Raw genomic sequence first — 18,868 nt, 5'->3', positions numbered from 1 at the left:
AGATGTTCGAATGGCTACACAAACAGCCGATGGTCCAGGATAAGCAAAAACATTTTGCCCCTGGTTTTACCTCAAATATGAACCAAGTTCCAAGAGCCCCAAACTGTGATTATGCACGCGGCCTTTTCATACACATTTGTTACAGAGCTTCCGCGCTGTAACGGGTTGCGTCAGCGGTGAGAGTGCTAGGTAATTAGTTATATGTTCCATAGATCATTAAAACGAGTCATTTTACAGGATGTGTGTACGGGAGTGTTGCTAACATTAATGAAAACGTTGTTTTTCAGTTCTATTCAGGCTATCAGTTTAAAATAGAAAGTTGTGGATGACGCTGGAGCTGTCGTCCAGTGATGTCTCATATGTGCTCTATTGCAGACAGATCTGGGGATCGAGGAGGCCAAGACAACATATCGACACTCTGTAGAGCATGTTAGGTTACAACTGTGGTATGTAGACTAGCGCTATCCTGTTGGAAAACAACCCCTGGGATGGTGTTCGTGAATGGCAGCACAACACGTCGAATCACCGGATTGCCGTACAAATCTGCAGCCAGGGTGCGTGGGATAACAACGTTAGTGCTCCTGCTATCATAGAAACTCGCACCCTAGACCATAACTCCCGGTGTTGATCCAGTATGTCGAGCAGGCAGACAGGTTGGTTGCAGGTGCTCAACTAGCTTCCTTCTTACCAATATGTGGCCATCACTTGCGCCCAAACAGAACCAGATTTCATCAGAAAACACAACAGACCTCCGCCGCGCCCTCCAGTGAGCCCTCGCTTAACACCACTGAAATCGTAAATGGAGGTGGTTTGGGCTGTCCTTGAAGTAACCAGTGTGTTACGACACTGTGGTGCCAACTGCTACTCAAATCGCTGCTGTAGATGCAGTTCCATGTGCCAGAACCATACACCTAATGGGATTGTCTTCCCTCTAGGTAGTGCGGCCATCTGGAGCTCGGTCGTCTTGCGACTGTATATTGTCGTAACCACCGCTGACAGAAATCACGCACAGTGACTGTGTTCCTGCCACGTCTTTCCACAGAATCGCAGAATGAACATAAGCTTCTCATAGCCGTGTTACACTACCTCGTTCAAACTCACTGAGGTGTTGATAATGGTGCCTGTCGCCTTAAAGGCATTCCTCACGAACATCAACTCAGCACGTCCATCTCAGTGGCACAACTAGCGACAGTCTTATGTCATTAGCGTGAAATCTGAATAGATACAGTCCTTCAGATGTAAAAACACTCCTACCACATTTCGTTTACATCGCGCAGCTCCTTGGTGTCACGTGTTCTTTCCGTCAGCGTATGTTCTTGCGCAAATTATTAACAATTTTTGTTACTACGTAATTAACTCCTTTCTGAGACACATACAGTTTTAATAACCGGCGACGTAGATCACCTTTTCGTTTCAATACTTTTTACATAGTTCTCATCTTCCTCATCACTCTCTATGAAATCCACTTCACATTTCAGCTGCCTCCATTAATGACAAAAATTGTCATACTGACTGGAAAGAAAACCTTTTACTCTGTGCAGAGGGTATGCTGCATTGATTGTATGCTTAAAGCTAACGCTGCGTGCCAAACCAGGATTCACGTGCAGCTCCTTCCCCACTGTAGGCATACACTATCAGTTAGGCTACTCGAACATGCTCCACAACCAACTCAAAGCCTGAGACTGAAAGAAGCTGCTCTCCTCTCCTTCCACACATTACAGAGGTTCCCCCGTCGCGCAGTAAGACTGACACCTCTAAAAGTAAGAATACGCTGCGAACTGTAACTTATCAACACCAGCAGGGTTGCTGCTGCGACAGATTTCTTTCGTAACTGTTAGTGTCTTACAAGCTTAAGGCAGATATCCTCGTTCGAGCCAAGCTTTGCATATAGCTTTAACTCATATGTTCAGCGTCACAGACGCTCATTCTGAGGCGCTAGTTTTTCAATTACTCATATATTTTTAATTAAACGTTACTAATTTTTTGCATATTTACGTGCATTACACTCTGAATCAGAGTACACTGAACTCACTTTTAGGAAGCAGTTATGGTTTAAGTTTTCTGTGATTTCTCTAATCTGGTGAGCGTGAATGTTAGGATGATTCCTTTGATGGAAAACGCGGCTGACTTCCTACCCATCATTGCCCGGGTTTCATGCACCATTTGTAATAACGTCATTGTAACTGACGCGTTAAACTCTAATCCTCCTTCCTTTTCTCATACAACAGAACGTGTTAATACGAGGGTAATCCCAAAAGTAAGGTCTCCTATTTTTTATAAGTATATACACCTGTTTATTTCTACAATGGTTTACATCAGTTTACAGCTTGAACATTTACCTTGTTTCGACATAATCACCATTTCTGTCGATGTATTTTTGTAGACGCTGTGGCAGTTTTTGGATGCCGATGTCATACCAGCTAGCCGCCATGCTCTTCAGAAAGTTATGAACCTCTTCTTTTACCTCGTCGTCGGAGCCGAGACTCTGAAAAAACTCAAACGGGCAATTCAGAACTGGAGAAGAGGAATGTTGAGCAAGGGCAGATACATTCTCCATGACAACGCTCGCCCACACATCGCTCGGCAAACCGTTGCTCTCCTGGAACAGTTTCAGTCGAACATAATCACCCACCCACCTATCCTATAGTCCTGACTTGGCACCCAGTGACTATCACCTGTTCCCTAGGTTAAAAGAACATTTGGCCGGAAAGCGATTCAGCGCCACGACGAGGTGAAGGAAGAGGTTCATAACTTTCTGAACAGCATGGCGGCGAGCTGGTATGACATGGGCATACAAAAACTGCCACAGCGTCTACAAAAATGCATCGACAGAAATGGTGATTATGTCGAAAAAACGGTAAATGTGCAAGCTGTAAACTGATGTTAACCATTGTACAAATAAACAGGTCTATGTACTTATAAAAAATAGGAGACCTTACTTTTGGGATTACCCTCGTATTTATCAAAATCCTTGCGACAGCTGCTGGTTGACATGTAGCCTACACGTGACTTTTCAGTAATTTCACTCTTCTCAGAGCTCATTTTTAATGTAGTTTGCATTTTGTTACAAAGTTAGAAAGATTTTTATACAAAATATTTTATGAATGAATATAACATTCTGAATACACTAAACATCCTCATAAATAACTGAATAATTATTGTAACAAGCGCTTAGGTCATTATATAAAGCAACTGATGCGATAGGGAGCTTGCTAGAGAGTGGAAAGGTACAAAGACACACAATATTTGGTACACACGAACAGCAGTTTATTATCAGAAATAATTAAATTTGTCTTCTTCGTCTTTTTTGGCAAGTTAATAATTCGCAAGCTTTACTTATTGCTATAAACAGTTTTTATTCTTTTCGTTACTCACGGTTCTTTGGTATTTATTCCATTATTCATCGTCCCCCACGTGTATGTGTTGAGCACTTCTGAACACTTTCCTCTCGTCATTTTCCATGTTTTGTTTTGTTATTGTGGGATGCGTTCGCGTTTTGTTCGTTTTAGATAGTGATCGAGGCGTCTGCTATCGCTCTGTCAGTGTTTATCTTTTCTGGCTAAGAAGAGAGAAAGACAGAGAGAAAGAGAGCATACACACACACACACACACAGACGCTATATCTTTCTGTCTATCTCGTACTGCCTTCCTAGTCCAAAAATATTAACACTAACAGAACGATAGCAGACGTCTCGACCACTATACAAAACCAACAAGACACGAACTCATCCCACAATAACAAAACAAAACACGGAAAATGACAAGAGGACAGTGCACAACAGTGTAAATGTGTTAACTGCAGCGAAAGTGCTGCGGGCAATGCTAAGACTCAACACATACAAGTTGGAGACGAAGAAGAGTGGAATAAACAACAACACCCGTGACTAACGAAAAGAATACAAGCTCTTTATAATAATAAGTAAGCATTAGAACTGTTAATGATCAAAACAAACGAAATTCTAAGAGAAAAAGCAATACTGTTAGAGTGACCACTCAAGATGCTTTAAAATGAAGCGAAACGCAACTGATCTGAATAAGAGTTTTCTTACAGTTGGTAAAAGCGGTAATTAACCTACACAACATGTATAATTAAACTCTTTACAATGATAAAATACACTATTTAATAGTGGGAGCATTGATGACTACTGAATAAGACAGTTTAGGCCAAAGCTCACCACATCAGTAAATACAATTCTTGAAATTCATGGATACAAGATGGTAGTTTAAAAGGATAACGACGATCGCCCCATCTGGCAGGCGAGAAAAAAGTTATCTAAATAAGTACTAAGCAGTTGCGGTCAAAATATTAGTTGCCACACGGCGTTGCTCGTTAACAGACAAATACAGATCAAGAGCATCAACTGATCAAGCAAATAATTGCACTTAGCAACCGCACAAATGGCTTAAAGCCCAATAACAATTGCCACGGCAACAAAATTTAAAGTACCAAGCAGTTGCAGCTAGAGTACAAACAAACAATTAAAGATCAAGAATGTCAATTGATGAAACCAATGACTACACTTAGCAACTGCACAATCGGCTTAAGGCCCAATGATGAATGTCTAGCATGACGAAACCCGCAATAATTCAAAATACTTAAATTTTATATACTATATACGTCAAGGAACATGATGCCTCGGGCATTAAAAGCAGTTAACAACAACATTGACGAGTCTTAAGTGAACAGAATTTCTCTACAACGAATAGCACTTCAGAAACAGGATACCTGCATTAATAGCCATCGACCACGCCACAAGCTTCACAATGAGGTAGCAAGTCATGGGATATCGATACGAACATATACAGATGGCGGTAGTATCGCATACACATGATATAAAAGAGCAGTGCTTGGGCGGAGCTATTATTTGAACTCAGGTGATTTGTGTGAAAAGGCTTCCGACGTGATTATGGTCTCAAGGCGGTACTTAAGAGACTTTTACACGCAGTGGTAGTTGGCGCTAGACGGCTGGGGCATTCCATTTCGAAAATCGTTAGTGAATTCAATATTCCGAGATCTGTAGTGTCAGGAGGGTGCCGAGTATATCAAATTTCAGGCATTACCTCTCACCATGGACAACACAGTGGCCGACGGCCTTCACTTAACGACCGAGAACAGCGGTGTTTACTTAGTGTTGTCGGTGCTAACAGACAAGCAACACTGCTTGAAATAATTATAGAAATCAAGTGAGACGTACGACGAACGTATCCGTTAGGACAGTGCAGTGAAATCTGGTGTTAATATGCTATAGCAGCAGACGGTCAACGTGAGTATCTTTGTTAAAGGCACGACTTGCCCTGCAGCGCCTTGGGTTAGTGATCATATCGGTTTCAATAGAATGGTGACCTGGTCACATGAGTTACGATTTCAGTTGGTAAGAGCTGATGGTAAGGTTCGAGTGTTGCGCAGACCTCACGAATCCATGGGCCGAAGTTGTCAACAAGACATTCTGCAAGCTGCTGGTGACTCCATAATGATGTGGGCTGTGTTTACACCGACCATTGACAGAAAATGGTTATGTTTGGCTACTTGGAGAACATTTGCAGTCATTAATTCCTTCGCGTTCACAAACAACGATAGAATTTTTATCGATGGCAATGAGCCTTGTCACCAGGCTACAATTGTTCACGGTTGGTTTGAAGCACATTCTGCACAGTTCGAGCGAATGATTTCACCAACCAGATCGCTCGATATGAACCAAAAGAACGTTTATGGGACATAGTCGAGAGGTCAAACTTCGTTCACAAAACCCTGCAGCGCCAACTTCTCCGCAATTATGGACTTCCAACGACTTTTTGAATGCATACCACGTCGAGTTGCTGTACTACGTCTGACAAAAGAAGGTTCGACACTATATTAGGGGGTGGCCCATGACTTTTGTCACCTCTGTGTAAATGATTGGTGAAGGTGCTTTAGTATTTACACGAAATTTGGTTAAAATAAAAGAAATTCATTAGTAACTATTCTGAGGAATCGTAATCTTACATATGAACATATCTCCATGGGCAGTCATGTTATCAGGTCTTTAAATACAGTTAACTTTAAGGCACAATGACCGACCCAAACACTGTACTGAACTTATACTAAAGGCTGCCTCTAGGCAATGTTTAGACTTACTTGAGAGAGATTTAGAAGAAATCAGTTGCATTAAATCATAAGGAAAATTAACTGTAAATTTAACGTTTCTGTTGTGTGTACCATACAGAACTGAAATATAGAACGCCAAAGCAAGGTGAACGCTTAATCTCAAGAGCTACAGACATACAAACAAACAGCAGTAGCCGAACAGATACACAGAAGGAGTCATCTGATCCTGGTGGGCGGGAACAGAAAACAAACAAATCACCAGATAATTAGAAACAGGCAGGTAGTTCGAAAAACAGCTAATAACAGGCAATGGGGATTTACTATATCAGCTGGCCAGTAGTCTTCTCAAAATAAACAACTTTTCCAGAGATTTAAGAGTAACTCACATTACAAAATGATTTTATGAATGCCGTAAGACCAACCTCAGCTTACAGCGAGGTTCCTTTCTTTGTTTGCTCCTGAAGTCGATAAATAAGGCATTAAATAATGGCTAATATGACCTGCACACGCACAAATAAGCAGAATTAAACACTGTTTTAAGAAAATACAAAACTCCGAAAAATGTAACGAGTTTGGCAACCAATGAAGGCGTTAAACACTGTTCCAATTAAATAAAAACACCAATAAATAAAAAATGCTAGTAAGCACCGGAAAAGTAGTTTACACTTAATTTTACAGAAAAACGTGACAGAAAGTGCGAGCTTGTGTAGACAAACAACGAAGCCACACCACACAGTATCATGGAGAGTAGGCAACGAAAATCAAATCATTATCCACGTTAGCCACAAATCACAAACACGTATCAAGAAAAACCGCTAAACACAGTCCGGTAGGAAAATACAAATGAGCACTTTCGCTCACAACAGAAAATCGAAGGAATGACCACAGATATCAGCTATATCAAAAAGGGACCAAGATCAGTGTCTCACGCATCAGTTAAGAACAAAATTATTGCCCATTACAAAAGGCACCTCCGTACAGTCCACAATATGGGTACCAAACGGTTTCCTGAGCAGGCTCACTTCCCCCTATGATCGAGTAGCTGACAAATTCCAAATTCCAACCAGTGTGATGGTGACAATAACACTCCACAGGCAAGACAACCACCTTGCAGCTATGTCTGGCACGACAGAGCACTCGCACGTCCTTAGCACCCCCAGAAATCCAACTGTCCACACAACTGCCAGCAAGTCATTTCCCTTCTTACTTGCCGAGCACGCCCCATTTTCGCCGGCTCCCGCTGCTCGCGTTTCCCCTTGAGGACAGGCATACTTGGGTATCCCAGCAAAGGGGGCAGAACATACGCAGGACAGACACAATCGCTTACTGAATGCCAAGGATGTCACGCACACACTGCATCATCCTCCTTCTCCTCCTCCCCCCTTATGGGGCGGGAGTGGCAAAGGTACGAGAGTTTAGCATTTTGGTTCCCAGTGGTGATCTTCAACTGGCTGATGTGAGCCTCAGTTAATTTGCTGGTACAGAGGTCTTGGACCAGAAAGCTCTCTGGAAAGGTCCTTTGGCCCCTTATACAGTCCCACAAGCCGTGGAAACATATTAAAAGTGACCTTCTGCCCCACCCCCTTCGTCCCCATCCCCATTCTTCCTTGGTTTGCTCCCAAAAGTTCAAGCAGAACCTGATCCCAGCCATAGTGATGACAGTCCTTGTTACGCAAGGCAGCCACTCTCTGATGTGCAAGCCTGATGTTATTTCTCATAGAGTTTCGGTTCTTCTTAATGGCCTTAATATTGTTATCTACAGGATGAAGATCATTAACTGACCAGAGGCTGGAAAGTGACAAGTTAACAGGGAATGCAAACATAAGTTTGGAGGGAATGGTCCTATTAGTCTCATACATGGTCATATAAAAGGTAAAATTAAGTCATCCAACATATTCATCCCACTTCTTCTGCAACTTCTTGTGGTAGACGATTAAGGCAAAATTAAGACTGCAGTTCACACTTTCCGTGAATAGTGGTGCCAGTAATAGGTGGTGGTGGTTACATGTAAACTAGAGCTGGTAACACAAAACCTCTTAAATTCACACAGTAACTAGCGCATAGTCATTGACCAGAATCTTGAAGCCCCAAAGATGGAGAAGATACGACTAAAATGCTGAATGGCTATGCTCATAATACCTGCCCTACTCAGCAACAGCCAAACAAAACAGAAGAAGTCACCCATCACCAACAACACATACCGATTACCCTGTTTAGTACAGGTTAGGGGACCTAGCTAATAGATGAACACCTTGTCTAACGTTTTCTGTCTCCTATGAGAGATAAACTTCCCCACCTGGGTTTCACTACCGTACAGGTTAGGGGACGTAACTAATAGATGAACACATTGTCTAACGTTTTCTCTCCCTTATGAGAGCTAAAGTTCCCCACCTGGGTTTCACTACCGTACAGGTTAGGGGACCTAGCTAATAGATGAACACATTGTCTAACGTTTGCTCTCACCTATGAGAGCTAAGCTTCCCCACCTGGGTTTCACTACCGTACAGATTAGGGGACCTAACTAATAGATGAACATCTTCTCTAACGTTTTCTCTCCCCTATGAGAGCTAAGCTTCCTCACCTTGGTTTCACTACCAAACAGTCCGCACACTGGCGCAGTAATTTATGAACATCGCCATTTAACACAAGAGTAGACCAACTGTGGTGCTCTTTAATCCTCGTAATGGTCTTACATACTCTCAGGTGCTCTGAACACATGGAATGATAAAAGTACTTAAACACCAGAGGTTTCAGCCCCTGGGATAAACATATCTGATCCTCCCTGTCATAGCGGTTACAGAGGCAAAGCAATCCTTTGTTAAGTGAATACCCAGGCACCTCTTCCACTCCTTTAAGCCGTTGCTTTAATTTCAGTAACCCAGGTTCATTATCACCTTTTTTTTGCCAAACCTCTGAGCAGCCCCAAAATCTCCCTGAGGACTGTCCGCACACAAGCCATTTGTTCCTCGTCTTGCAGGATATCTGCCGTCTAAGAGTCATGTTGAAACAGTTATCTATGAGCGTCAGCCACTCCGTTATTTGTATCCCTTATTTGATGAACATTAAAACGTAAGGCAGATATGTGTACAGCCCACCGATCTATCCTCAGCGTCTTCCGTGTGCTAACTAGAACAGATGTTAAGGTCTGGATGTAGGTCTCTAGGTGGAATAGGTTAACTTTAAGATAAAACTTGAATTATTCCAATCCAGATAACACAGATTATTTGATCTTCCCAATGGATAATGAGGGTGCAGGGATAACTGACAGGCTTGCTCTTTCCCTCCTCCTCTTCGAGAAGGATGACCACAACACCTGAATAGGAGGTATCTGTGTGGTACACCCTTACTGTACACAGGATGACCAAGGAATGACATATCTTTTTGGGCCAGTTTGAACTTAGCAGGTTTCACACTCAGCCTGGCTTCCGACAGTGTGTGATGGACTTGTCCTGTATTGTCCAGGTGATCACTGAAAGTTTTGCTGCAAATAATCAAGTTGTCCAAATGATTGTAACACCCCAAAATTTTAGTCACCCAGCACACAATCTAGAAAGCGTGAAAATATGACTGCTCTGGTAGTCAACCCAAATGGAACTCAGCTGCGTTCAAAGAGCTTCTAATCCAATGTAAAATGCAGGAAGAGGCATCGACTCCTCTGGGAGACACATATGGTAGTAGGCCTGATTCAGGTCAAGAACGGTGAAGTATTGGGTATCTGAAAAACAATTTATCAGTTATGAAGGTCAGGCAAAGATACAGATTCCTGAATCACCTTTTGATTCAGCGCACAATAAACCACAGCCAGCTAGGATCCTTCCCCACTGGGTTTAGGAACCAAAAATATCGATAATGCGTAGGGCGAGACCATTGGTGGAATTACACACTCAGCTAAAAACTGATCGATAATTTTTCTTAATTCTCTCATCTACAGTGTTGATAACTGGTATGGTGACTGCCGAACTGGTACCCTGGTACCTTATCTCTCAGCAATACCTTATATTGGACTTTGTTGGTGACCCCTAGCCTATCGTTAGTATTTCTGGGTAGAGTCCCAAGACTTCCAACAAGCCATTTCTCTGCTCTTTACTCAAATGGAATATTTCAGACAATGACCACTCTGCCTTTTCAAACAACACCCCATTCTTGTGCCATTGCCTGCACCAAAAATACTTCTTCACTGGAGCTAACTTGAGAAGCAAGGATTTTCGGATAGCAGAAGCTGTTTAAATACTAGGTTCTGTTTGAGGAAGTTTCTTTCTATAACTCATTAAGTATCGCAAGTAGATTTTTGTTGCACAGAGCTGTGTATTCCTTGAAAACTATTTACTGCATTTGTACGTGGAGACTCTCGTCCATCGTAAATTTTTGTAGGCAGGGGACAGAGTTTTAAAAACTCAAATTAAATTTCGAAACATTGAATAAAAATGTCAAATAGAGCTTCTAGCATCCGCAAGATATTTTTTTTATGAAATGTGTGATTTGGTATACCACTTGTTGTGAAAGAAGTAAGCACACCAGACATCAGATTATTCACCCCGAGGAGACCTGATGCTAATACTGTGTAACACTGCCTTTATCCCTTTAATGGCCACAGTTCGGCAGGAAGAGAGTCCATGGGATTCTTCAAGTGTACTGTATCCAGCTGAATCTGCTGACTGATGACTTAGTCCCACGTACCTGCAAAATAGGATGTTGATTGCTACATTTCACCCACTGCTCGAAGTAATCCCAGAAACATTAACGGGACTAAGATTGGGTGAGTTAGTGAGCCAGTCCAGAAGTGTTAGGGTGAGGTAGACTTCATCGAGCCAGGAAAATGAGGTTTTAGCCCAGTGAACACTGCTGTTCTAATCTAGGTCAGGGGTGTGCATAGCAAACTCATTATGAAGCTGTAAGAGCAACACTTCACCACTGAGAGTGTTAAATAAATATCCTTATTCACGTTATTTATATCCTGAACGGGCGAATCCAAGTCTTTGTATGTAAACCACTCTCAAAACATCACAGAACCACCTCCAGCCTGAATATCGCCTTCCACACAATCCACCTTGAAACCTTTATTGGGCTATTAGTTCACTAGGAGCCTGGTACCATTTGAATAAAGGGACAAAATCGCGACTCGTCGGCCTACATTTAGCTTATGCAGCCGACTACTGTCCAGTTTCTGTATTGTTTGGATGACGTGCAGCAGCTTCATGTGGTAGTTTGAGGAATGGCTTTTTGTAAAGTAAGTGACCTCAAATATCCACTGCATAATCGTTCCGAAACTGGTTAGGATGGATCTGCATTCATTCACACAGCGATTCCTGTCAGGTTTGAAACCGATTGTCAATGAAAAGACTTTACAACCGCCTCTGATCCCTGATGGTAAGCATCTTTTTACGACCATTGTCCTTGCGCCATTTGACATCTCCAGAAGTGGTATAATATTCCTTGGAGACAAATCGGATTTCCTGCATTGATATAGCAGCAAATTGGGTAATCTGAGTCAATCACGGCCACATCAACAAACAGAAGCTCCTGTCTACCATTCTGACACATCTTCACATCTTTTCATCTTCACTATCCAACAAAATAACACATGCACACCACTACACTGCCATGACTGATGTCATCAGAGGAGAGTTATGTGACTGACTGGTTTCAGTTCTACACTATGTAAATCCACCCAAAGAGACCCGTGTGCACTTTTAAAGAAGTGTCTAATATTCGGTCTGGGTGAGCCTGGTGTCAACCTTTTGTCAGGTATACAGTTCTAGTATCAGGTGGCGCATGTTAATCTATCACTTCAGTATTAAACGGAATTCATTTTGCTCTGCTGCCTTTCTACATCCACAGATGACACACGTGTCCAGCCCTGCCCGAGACCTGGCATACTTCCTGTTCGCAAACACCGGCCTGGATGTGCACGAGCGCCTGCCTTCGCTACTGGAGACCTACCACTCACAGCTGCAGGCGTCGCTGCGCGCGCTGGGGATGGCAGCTGCGGCGGACGCCTACCCACTGGACGAACTGTTCAGGGACATGGAGGACCTGAAGCATTTCACCCTCTACACTTCCACCTTCTGTGGTTTCGTGGTCTCCTCGGAGCGCGTCGGAGACAAATTCACGCGAGCTCTACAGGACTTCAATTTTCAGCCAGACACATTGTATGGCGTGTATGACAACGAATACTCCCGACCATATATGCAGTACATCATACGCCACTTCGAGAGTAAGGGGCTCCTGTGAATCACACTGGCTATATAGTGTGATGCAGCACTAGAATTGCTTGATGACTTCAATACTTTATGCGCCAAATCTTGCCACAGCACTACAACGTCTGCAATGCATGCAGAATGAAATAAATTTCAACTCCATGTGTAACTTGCTCTGTTCACCTTATCACTGAATGAATTTTTTTTCTAAACGACAAAAATCTGTATCGCTGGTTGTATTTAGCTGGATTAAAACATCCTTTTATTTCCTACTCACCACTATTGTACAGTTTTGGATACGTAGCCAACCTCAAGTGGTAGTACAGCATAACTCATGTATGTACTCGAGTACACTCTTGTAAATGGTATGCTGTGTCACAGATGATCAACTTGATGTCACGTCTACCATTGCAAATTCTGACCAGTCCTCTATGTTTTACCATTTTATGAATTTATGAATACTTTGGCTTGTAATGTAAGTATGTGCATTTTGTGGTCCATACTATACAACCACTCGAAACAGGCAAACAGCATAAACTGCGCAGTAGTAGTGAATTCAAAAGAAAAGAATACTTTAATACAGCCAGTAGCTGCCACTGGAATACATTTTTATCATTCAGAAAATTTGTGTTGGTTGTGGATCCCATTACAACTAAAATCTTTGAAGGAACTGTGATAGTTACTTTCGCATCACAGAAGGCACGCTGCATGGTCTAGTTTCATTAGAGATACATGTGAGCAAAGTGAGGTTCTAGAAGCACAAGTACACCAAATAGCAGATACAAGTATACGCCTATGCTTATGTAAACCGAGTGTCAGTCACTACAATGCATTTTATTTTTTAACGTTTACCGATAATTTTGTTTAATACATTGAAAATGGTGAACAGATAATCACTGTCTTTATGTTACGTGGAATTATACAACACACTGAATTGAATTTCTACTTCTTCCTGCTGTAATTAAATCTACGTAGTTACTTACAGATTATGCATTTCATTGTAGAGAGCGCGATTTTTATTTTCTGGTGGGCGAACATTACACCTCAGGTAAAGAGTGAGTAACATTATCGATACGCTCAAATCTGCTTTTTAACTGGTCTACAATATTGTCCAAACTACCATTAAGACAGTGATTTTGAAATATATATTTCCATCCGCTAGCAGCTGGTCCTGACACAATTCATTAAAATTTTTTTTTCACTCTTCGAATTCTTTTATTTTCAAATTGTGGTGAAATTTCGGATTTCATTGCCAAGGATGTAGCTGATGACATTGCGTCCTCAAAATTGTTTCAATAGCAAGATAAATTTTCAGCTGCATTCTGAAGAAGAGTACACGCCTTTCAAGATACACATTTTCCAACTGCATCAATGAAGACGCTGAATTAGTACATTCGAGAACACTATCTGAAAAATTAATTCAAACAACTCCAATTGATTTTTCAAAACAACAGCTTGCTCCTTTTGCAAGACGCCACTAGGAGTTAAGGCTAAACTCTTACAAAATAAGCCTATGATATGCATCGAGTATTCCCTCCCCACTACGATTCAAATGTATGGTAATGATGCATGCACAAGGAAACGGCGTGGAAGGTTGGCCCTGAACTGTAACTGTAGGTCTTGTATTACATTAATGAATATGGAAGTAGATTTGGGACAGATGGCTACTGGAATGAAACAGGAATTGTGAAGCATTATGATTTATTGACAAGTTAATCGAATGTAAATTACCGATGGACAAAAACAAGTAAACAATTCTACTCTCTTGAAAGAAATGAGTGTGGAACGTGAGTTCACGGAAATAATCATGTTAAACTATTAGGATGAGCGATGTAGCTCACAAAGGAATTGAGATTACTCGGGCAACATACTTCGAATCTAAACGCAGAGTCGTTCTGCTTATATGATGGCGTTGATTAGGTAAGCGAGATGGATAAGCATCCTAGAAAACAAAGTCATGGCCAAGAGGTCAAGTACAAGGCGTGACCGATGAGTATTGAGTAAGATAATATCGTGACTATTACTCACTCGCCACTTTGCTGCGTAACTACCACAAGTTAATCTGAGCCGAGGTGTGATGATGCTGCAGCAGGTGACGGACTGCTGAGTAACGCGTTTTATCAGCTACTGTCCACAGCAAGTGAATCCGAAGAAGACCGCATTCCAAACGTCTCTGAAGAGGGCACCATATCCTTCGCGTTTCGCTGAGTAAAATCTTTTGCCCTACTGCTTCTGCCCTCCTTATATCGCCAAAAACTCTGCCACTGGGAGCTCTCGTCTGAAAATGGCGCACTTGCAATGCAAAACAGTCTCATCATTCTCAGGTAGTTGCAATTTCTGATGAATGGTAAGTCAACGTTCCCTTTGTGTCCAAACGTCGACGAATTGTATCTTATCCTCACTTTCTCGCCCATACTCCTCGCAGACAGTGTTTTTAATAGTGCCAGCGGCGAGCTACAAGGTGGGTCCCAATAGTGGAATTACGCTCTTCCCGCGTTACGAGGCGATCTTATCTTGCCAAGGCACTCAGCGTGTCACACTTTTCACAGCCTGACGTCCGGACGCCCCGAGCCATAATACCGGTAGCTACTGGCAGTTTGGAGATGCTTTACAGAACATATCGAGGCCTCAGGGATGTGCTGCAGACGACGGGCTGATCACGTCAGCTCAGGCGCTACCAGTTCGGAGAAATGTTAATTCCCTCTAATACGGAAGCCACCGGCGACCCAACTGAACGAGGCGAAACGGTCTGCGGCCATTGTCTCTATAATGATATGGGGTGGCTGGTTCCCTGGGGCTCATTTGGCTTTTTCTGCGCTCTATTCTAAAAGCATCCCTTAGCACCACTCTGTTGTTCTTTCCTCTAACTACACAGAAATCAGTACAGCAAGCTATATGAAAATTAGGAATGGGTGATCTCAGTAATCATCACTCATGTCCCTTGAGAATCAAGTCGTTTGCATACTTTACACTCTCAAGAATGAAACGTACCTGCCATGTTACAGACCCAATGAAGACGCTTAATCAGAACGAAGTGCGAGGCTGCCTACAGCCTGACCCCTTTCACTTTCTTCCCTTTTCCTAGATATCAACATTATTTTTTACAGAGCCATAAGCACATTGACATAAAGATAACGAAGGGTATTAACAAACTGGTACCTCGAAGACCAATGTTTTCGGCAAAGCTTTTTAAGGTACGAGAAGATATCAGAGGCTCCCACCTTCTAATACTCTGACTGAAGAAAAGACACATCCTTTCGTGTCATAAAATAATGGGACTCCTTGAATTTCACATCCAGCGTTGTTAAGTACTTACATACAGCATTCACAGGCCTTGCACACCATGAGCTGCTTCCACAAACCGCCTTCATTAGTTTCTATTTTTTGCTCGATTCTTCTAGGTGTCTTCAGTGTTCAGGGCTACCAGATCCCCTGACAGGTCGTTCATCCAGTGCTGCCTTGGTCGTCCTACAGGATATATGGTTGAGCCTTGTGTCGGCTCTCAACTTATATCGCGCTGTAAAGATTGTTCTGAGTCTTTCCATTCCATCGTTAATTGATTCTTTCATATTTATATTTTCTGTTGAGATTCCCCTCTGGAGGCGTGTCTGGTATTATCGATCTTCGAGTTGTTGCTTCCTGTTAGCCTTGTATAAGGGAATAAGATCTTCGGCGGGATGACCGTTTGGTTGCCTAGCGGTGACCAGTCGGTCGGTCGGTTTTTAAAATCGGTAATTAGAGAGTGTCGTACGACGAGACGGCGGCGTGGCATGGCGTGGCGCTGGAAAGTTGGCTGTTGTTCCGGGAAGCCGCGAGGTCTATCCTGGCGGTGCGAGACGAGTGGCTCTTGCTGTGAGCACCCGGGGGCCACGCCTGTGGTTCCGAGTCACGATTTGGTGCGAGCGGCAACGGATGTCTTTAAATTTTCCGTCTGGAGGCGGGAATGATGGACTAGTAACTCGCCTAACCTGTGGAGTGGTATTTCGCCGCCATGGGTGCAGAGAAGACGAGGGCTCCGGTGACAGAGCGCGGGGCTGCGTGACTGTGCCCAGTTGGATAGGCTGGCGACGTGTGTGGTCGGGTGTGAGGAACCTTTGCATCGGAGTTCTCCTGCTGTGTCTCTGATAAACTGCAAGTTAAGTTGGTTAAAGGTTTAGATGTTAATTGAAGAATTTTGATTTGTGCAACCAGCGTCCTTTCTGCCTTGTGGCCTCCTGCGTTCGGATTTCCTGTTCCTGTCGCCGGTGTAATTACAGACAGTGATCTTTTGGCTTCTTATTAGTACTGCCAGCCGCGGTAGCGGAGCGGTTCTAGGCGCTTCAGTCCGGAACAGCGCGACTACTACGGTCGCAGGTTCGAATCCTGCCTCGGGCAAGGATGTGTGTGATGTCTGTAGGTTATTTAGGTTTAAGTAGTTCTAAGTTCTAGGGGACTGATGACCTCAAATGTTAAGTCCCATAGTTCTCAGAGCCATTTAAAAATTATTAGTACTGCCTGGGAGGAAGTGTATTTTTGTGCAGGGATTATGGTTCCTGATTTGATTCCTCCTCCTTCTCCCCTCGCCTCGCGTGGGTCGATGTGATTGCTGAATGTGAGGCGTTGTGGGTCTGTTAGTCCGCTTCTAGCCTGAGCATCCTGCAACAGACAATTGTGGCCGCCCTTACACCCGGTCGGTTAATTATTTCTATCCTAGGACATTCTGGTGGCAGGTCATGGTATTAAAGTTGTTAGTTATTGTAAAATGTTAAATGGTTGTATTTTATTGATTCTTTCTTTTTTGGCCACTGTTTATAAAGGTTAGGTTTGCCTTTCATTGGTGGGTTTTTAAAATTACGTGGCTTTCAAATTGTTAGTTATTGTAAAACGTGAATGTCTGTATCTTTACTTTGATTGTTTTAATCTACTTGGCATCCTTTGAAAATGCTGCTTCTGCCTCCCTGTTAGCGAGCGCTTGTAATTTAATATCTTGTTATGCCAAATTTTAAAATAAGTTGGCTCCCTACATGTTCGGTAAAGAAATTGTATCCAAAATTGGTGTTTTTTTGTTTCATTAGTTGGTAAATTTTAATTGTTATTAAATGCTTTATCAAAGTCTGTATTAAGTAAAATGGCTTCGCTATTAACGGTAAAGTAATTTTTTTAAATTCATTACTTCGAAAATTTTGATTTGCTATCAAATGTTTTATCAAAGTCGTTTTTAAGTAAAATGGCTCGGCCGTTAACTGTAAAGTAAATTGTTTTGAAAAGGCACTCATGCCTACTAGCTGTTTGGCTCTGTTCCTGGTCAAGCGATAAAGAAATGACTTTTAATGGCTGAAGTAATCAATAAAGAAATTATAAATTGCAATTCGACACTAACCAACTAATTTTGGCCCCGTTTCCCAACTGGGGGATTTCCTTGATAATTCGTAACACCCGTCTCAATGGTGGTTGATTTTCCCTAAAGTAGTTTCTTCGCCTGTCTTTATTCGGCATACAGGCTACAAGGCCCGCTCACTAGCTTCTTTCGGTCTTCAGCTCCCGTAGGATTGTTGTCTGTTGCTTTGAGAGGTAGATTTCCTTGTTCTTCCTCCCTCTCCATTCTCCTTTATCTGAGATCGGTCCTCAAACCTTCCTCATTACTCTTCTTTCAGATATTGGTAGTTTCCCTTTTCTCATTTAGTCATACTGCTGATTTCTGACCCGTACTTGGCTGCTTGGTATATCTTGTGCTATTCTATGACATTGATTTTCAGCTGTCTCGCTGAAGGAATACATACATTGCTATTCTTTCGATGAGGTCCATTTCTATGCTGTTGTTGCTGCTAATCCCAAGTATTTGAAGCAATGAACCCTCTTGAACCTCATGCCACCTATCTCAAGGAATTCTTGTTTCTCTCGTCTTCTTTCTAACTGCATGAACTCCATTTTCTCTTGATTCACCTTTTGGTCAACCTTATGTGCGTATGTGAGGCTGCAAATGATAGCAGGTAGTAATGATGATATCCTATTGGTCGATACTTCGTTATGTCGTTATTAACAGACTGTTAAATTGTATTTGAGTGCTTTCCCGCTACCTTCCCCATCTACAAGAGACTGGAAAATATTTTTGCAGTCAGCCAGAAAGCGATGAAGAAAATATTGACCATAATTTCCAATCTGCAAGTCCACATTAACCTTTGTGCTCACTGAAAGAAAATGTTCCTACTTGCTATTTACTCAGCGGTATCAGGAACTATGACTCTAAATAAAAGTTCTGAAATTTAACTAATTGATATAATCTGGAAAAGTACACAAGCACAAAATATTACAAGTAGCACCCCTATCAGAAACATCAGTATTAACACCTCAGAGCTGCCCTCTACGGCAAGTTCCAACAAAAATGGTCTATCGCCCTGAGTTCTAATTACCAAAAGCTAATTGCCCGCCTTAGAGGTGCAAAATAATTTCGGCACCTGCCACGCGGATTCGTCAACATTACGGACAGTACACAAACAGTTCCTTCCACGTAATCTAAGCGAATCGGGATGGCGTATTGTGCTCACGATCTCACTTCCTACTTTTACAGAAAACGTATTCAAGTCTCATCCGAGACGGACCGCACGCG

The 18,868-nt window shown here is 42.5% G+C and overlaps 1 protein-coding gene across 1 annotated transcript in view; it reads left to right on the top strand.

Annotated features, from left to right (window-relative positions):
* The window catches only part of LOC126334826 (uncharacterized), a 59,246-nt gene extending 46,692 nt beyond the window's left edge, over positions 1 to 12,554 (top strand). The window contains exon 4 of the mRNA XM_049997486.1: positions 11,924 to 12,554. Within this exon, the coding sequence (XP_049853443.1) occupies positions 11,924 to 12,316 (393 nt within the window). The 3' untranslated portion in view covers positions 12,317 to 12,554. The remainder of the gene's footprint in view (positions 1 to 11,923) is intronic.
* Positions 12,555 to 18,868: the final 6,314 nt, after the last annotated feature.

This window comes from Schistocerca gregaria, chromosome 2 (genome assembly GCF_023897955.1).
Source record: "Schistocerca gregaria isolate iqSchGreg1 chromosome 2, iqSchGreg1.2, whole genome shotgun sequence".
Classification (NCBI taxonomy): Eukaryota; Metazoa; Arthropoda; class Insecta; order Orthoptera; family Acrididae; genus Schistocerca; species Schistocerca gregaria.
The sequence above is the reverse complement of the archived record's forward strand: the minus strand, read 5'-3'. Positions and strand labels throughout refer to the sequence as shown.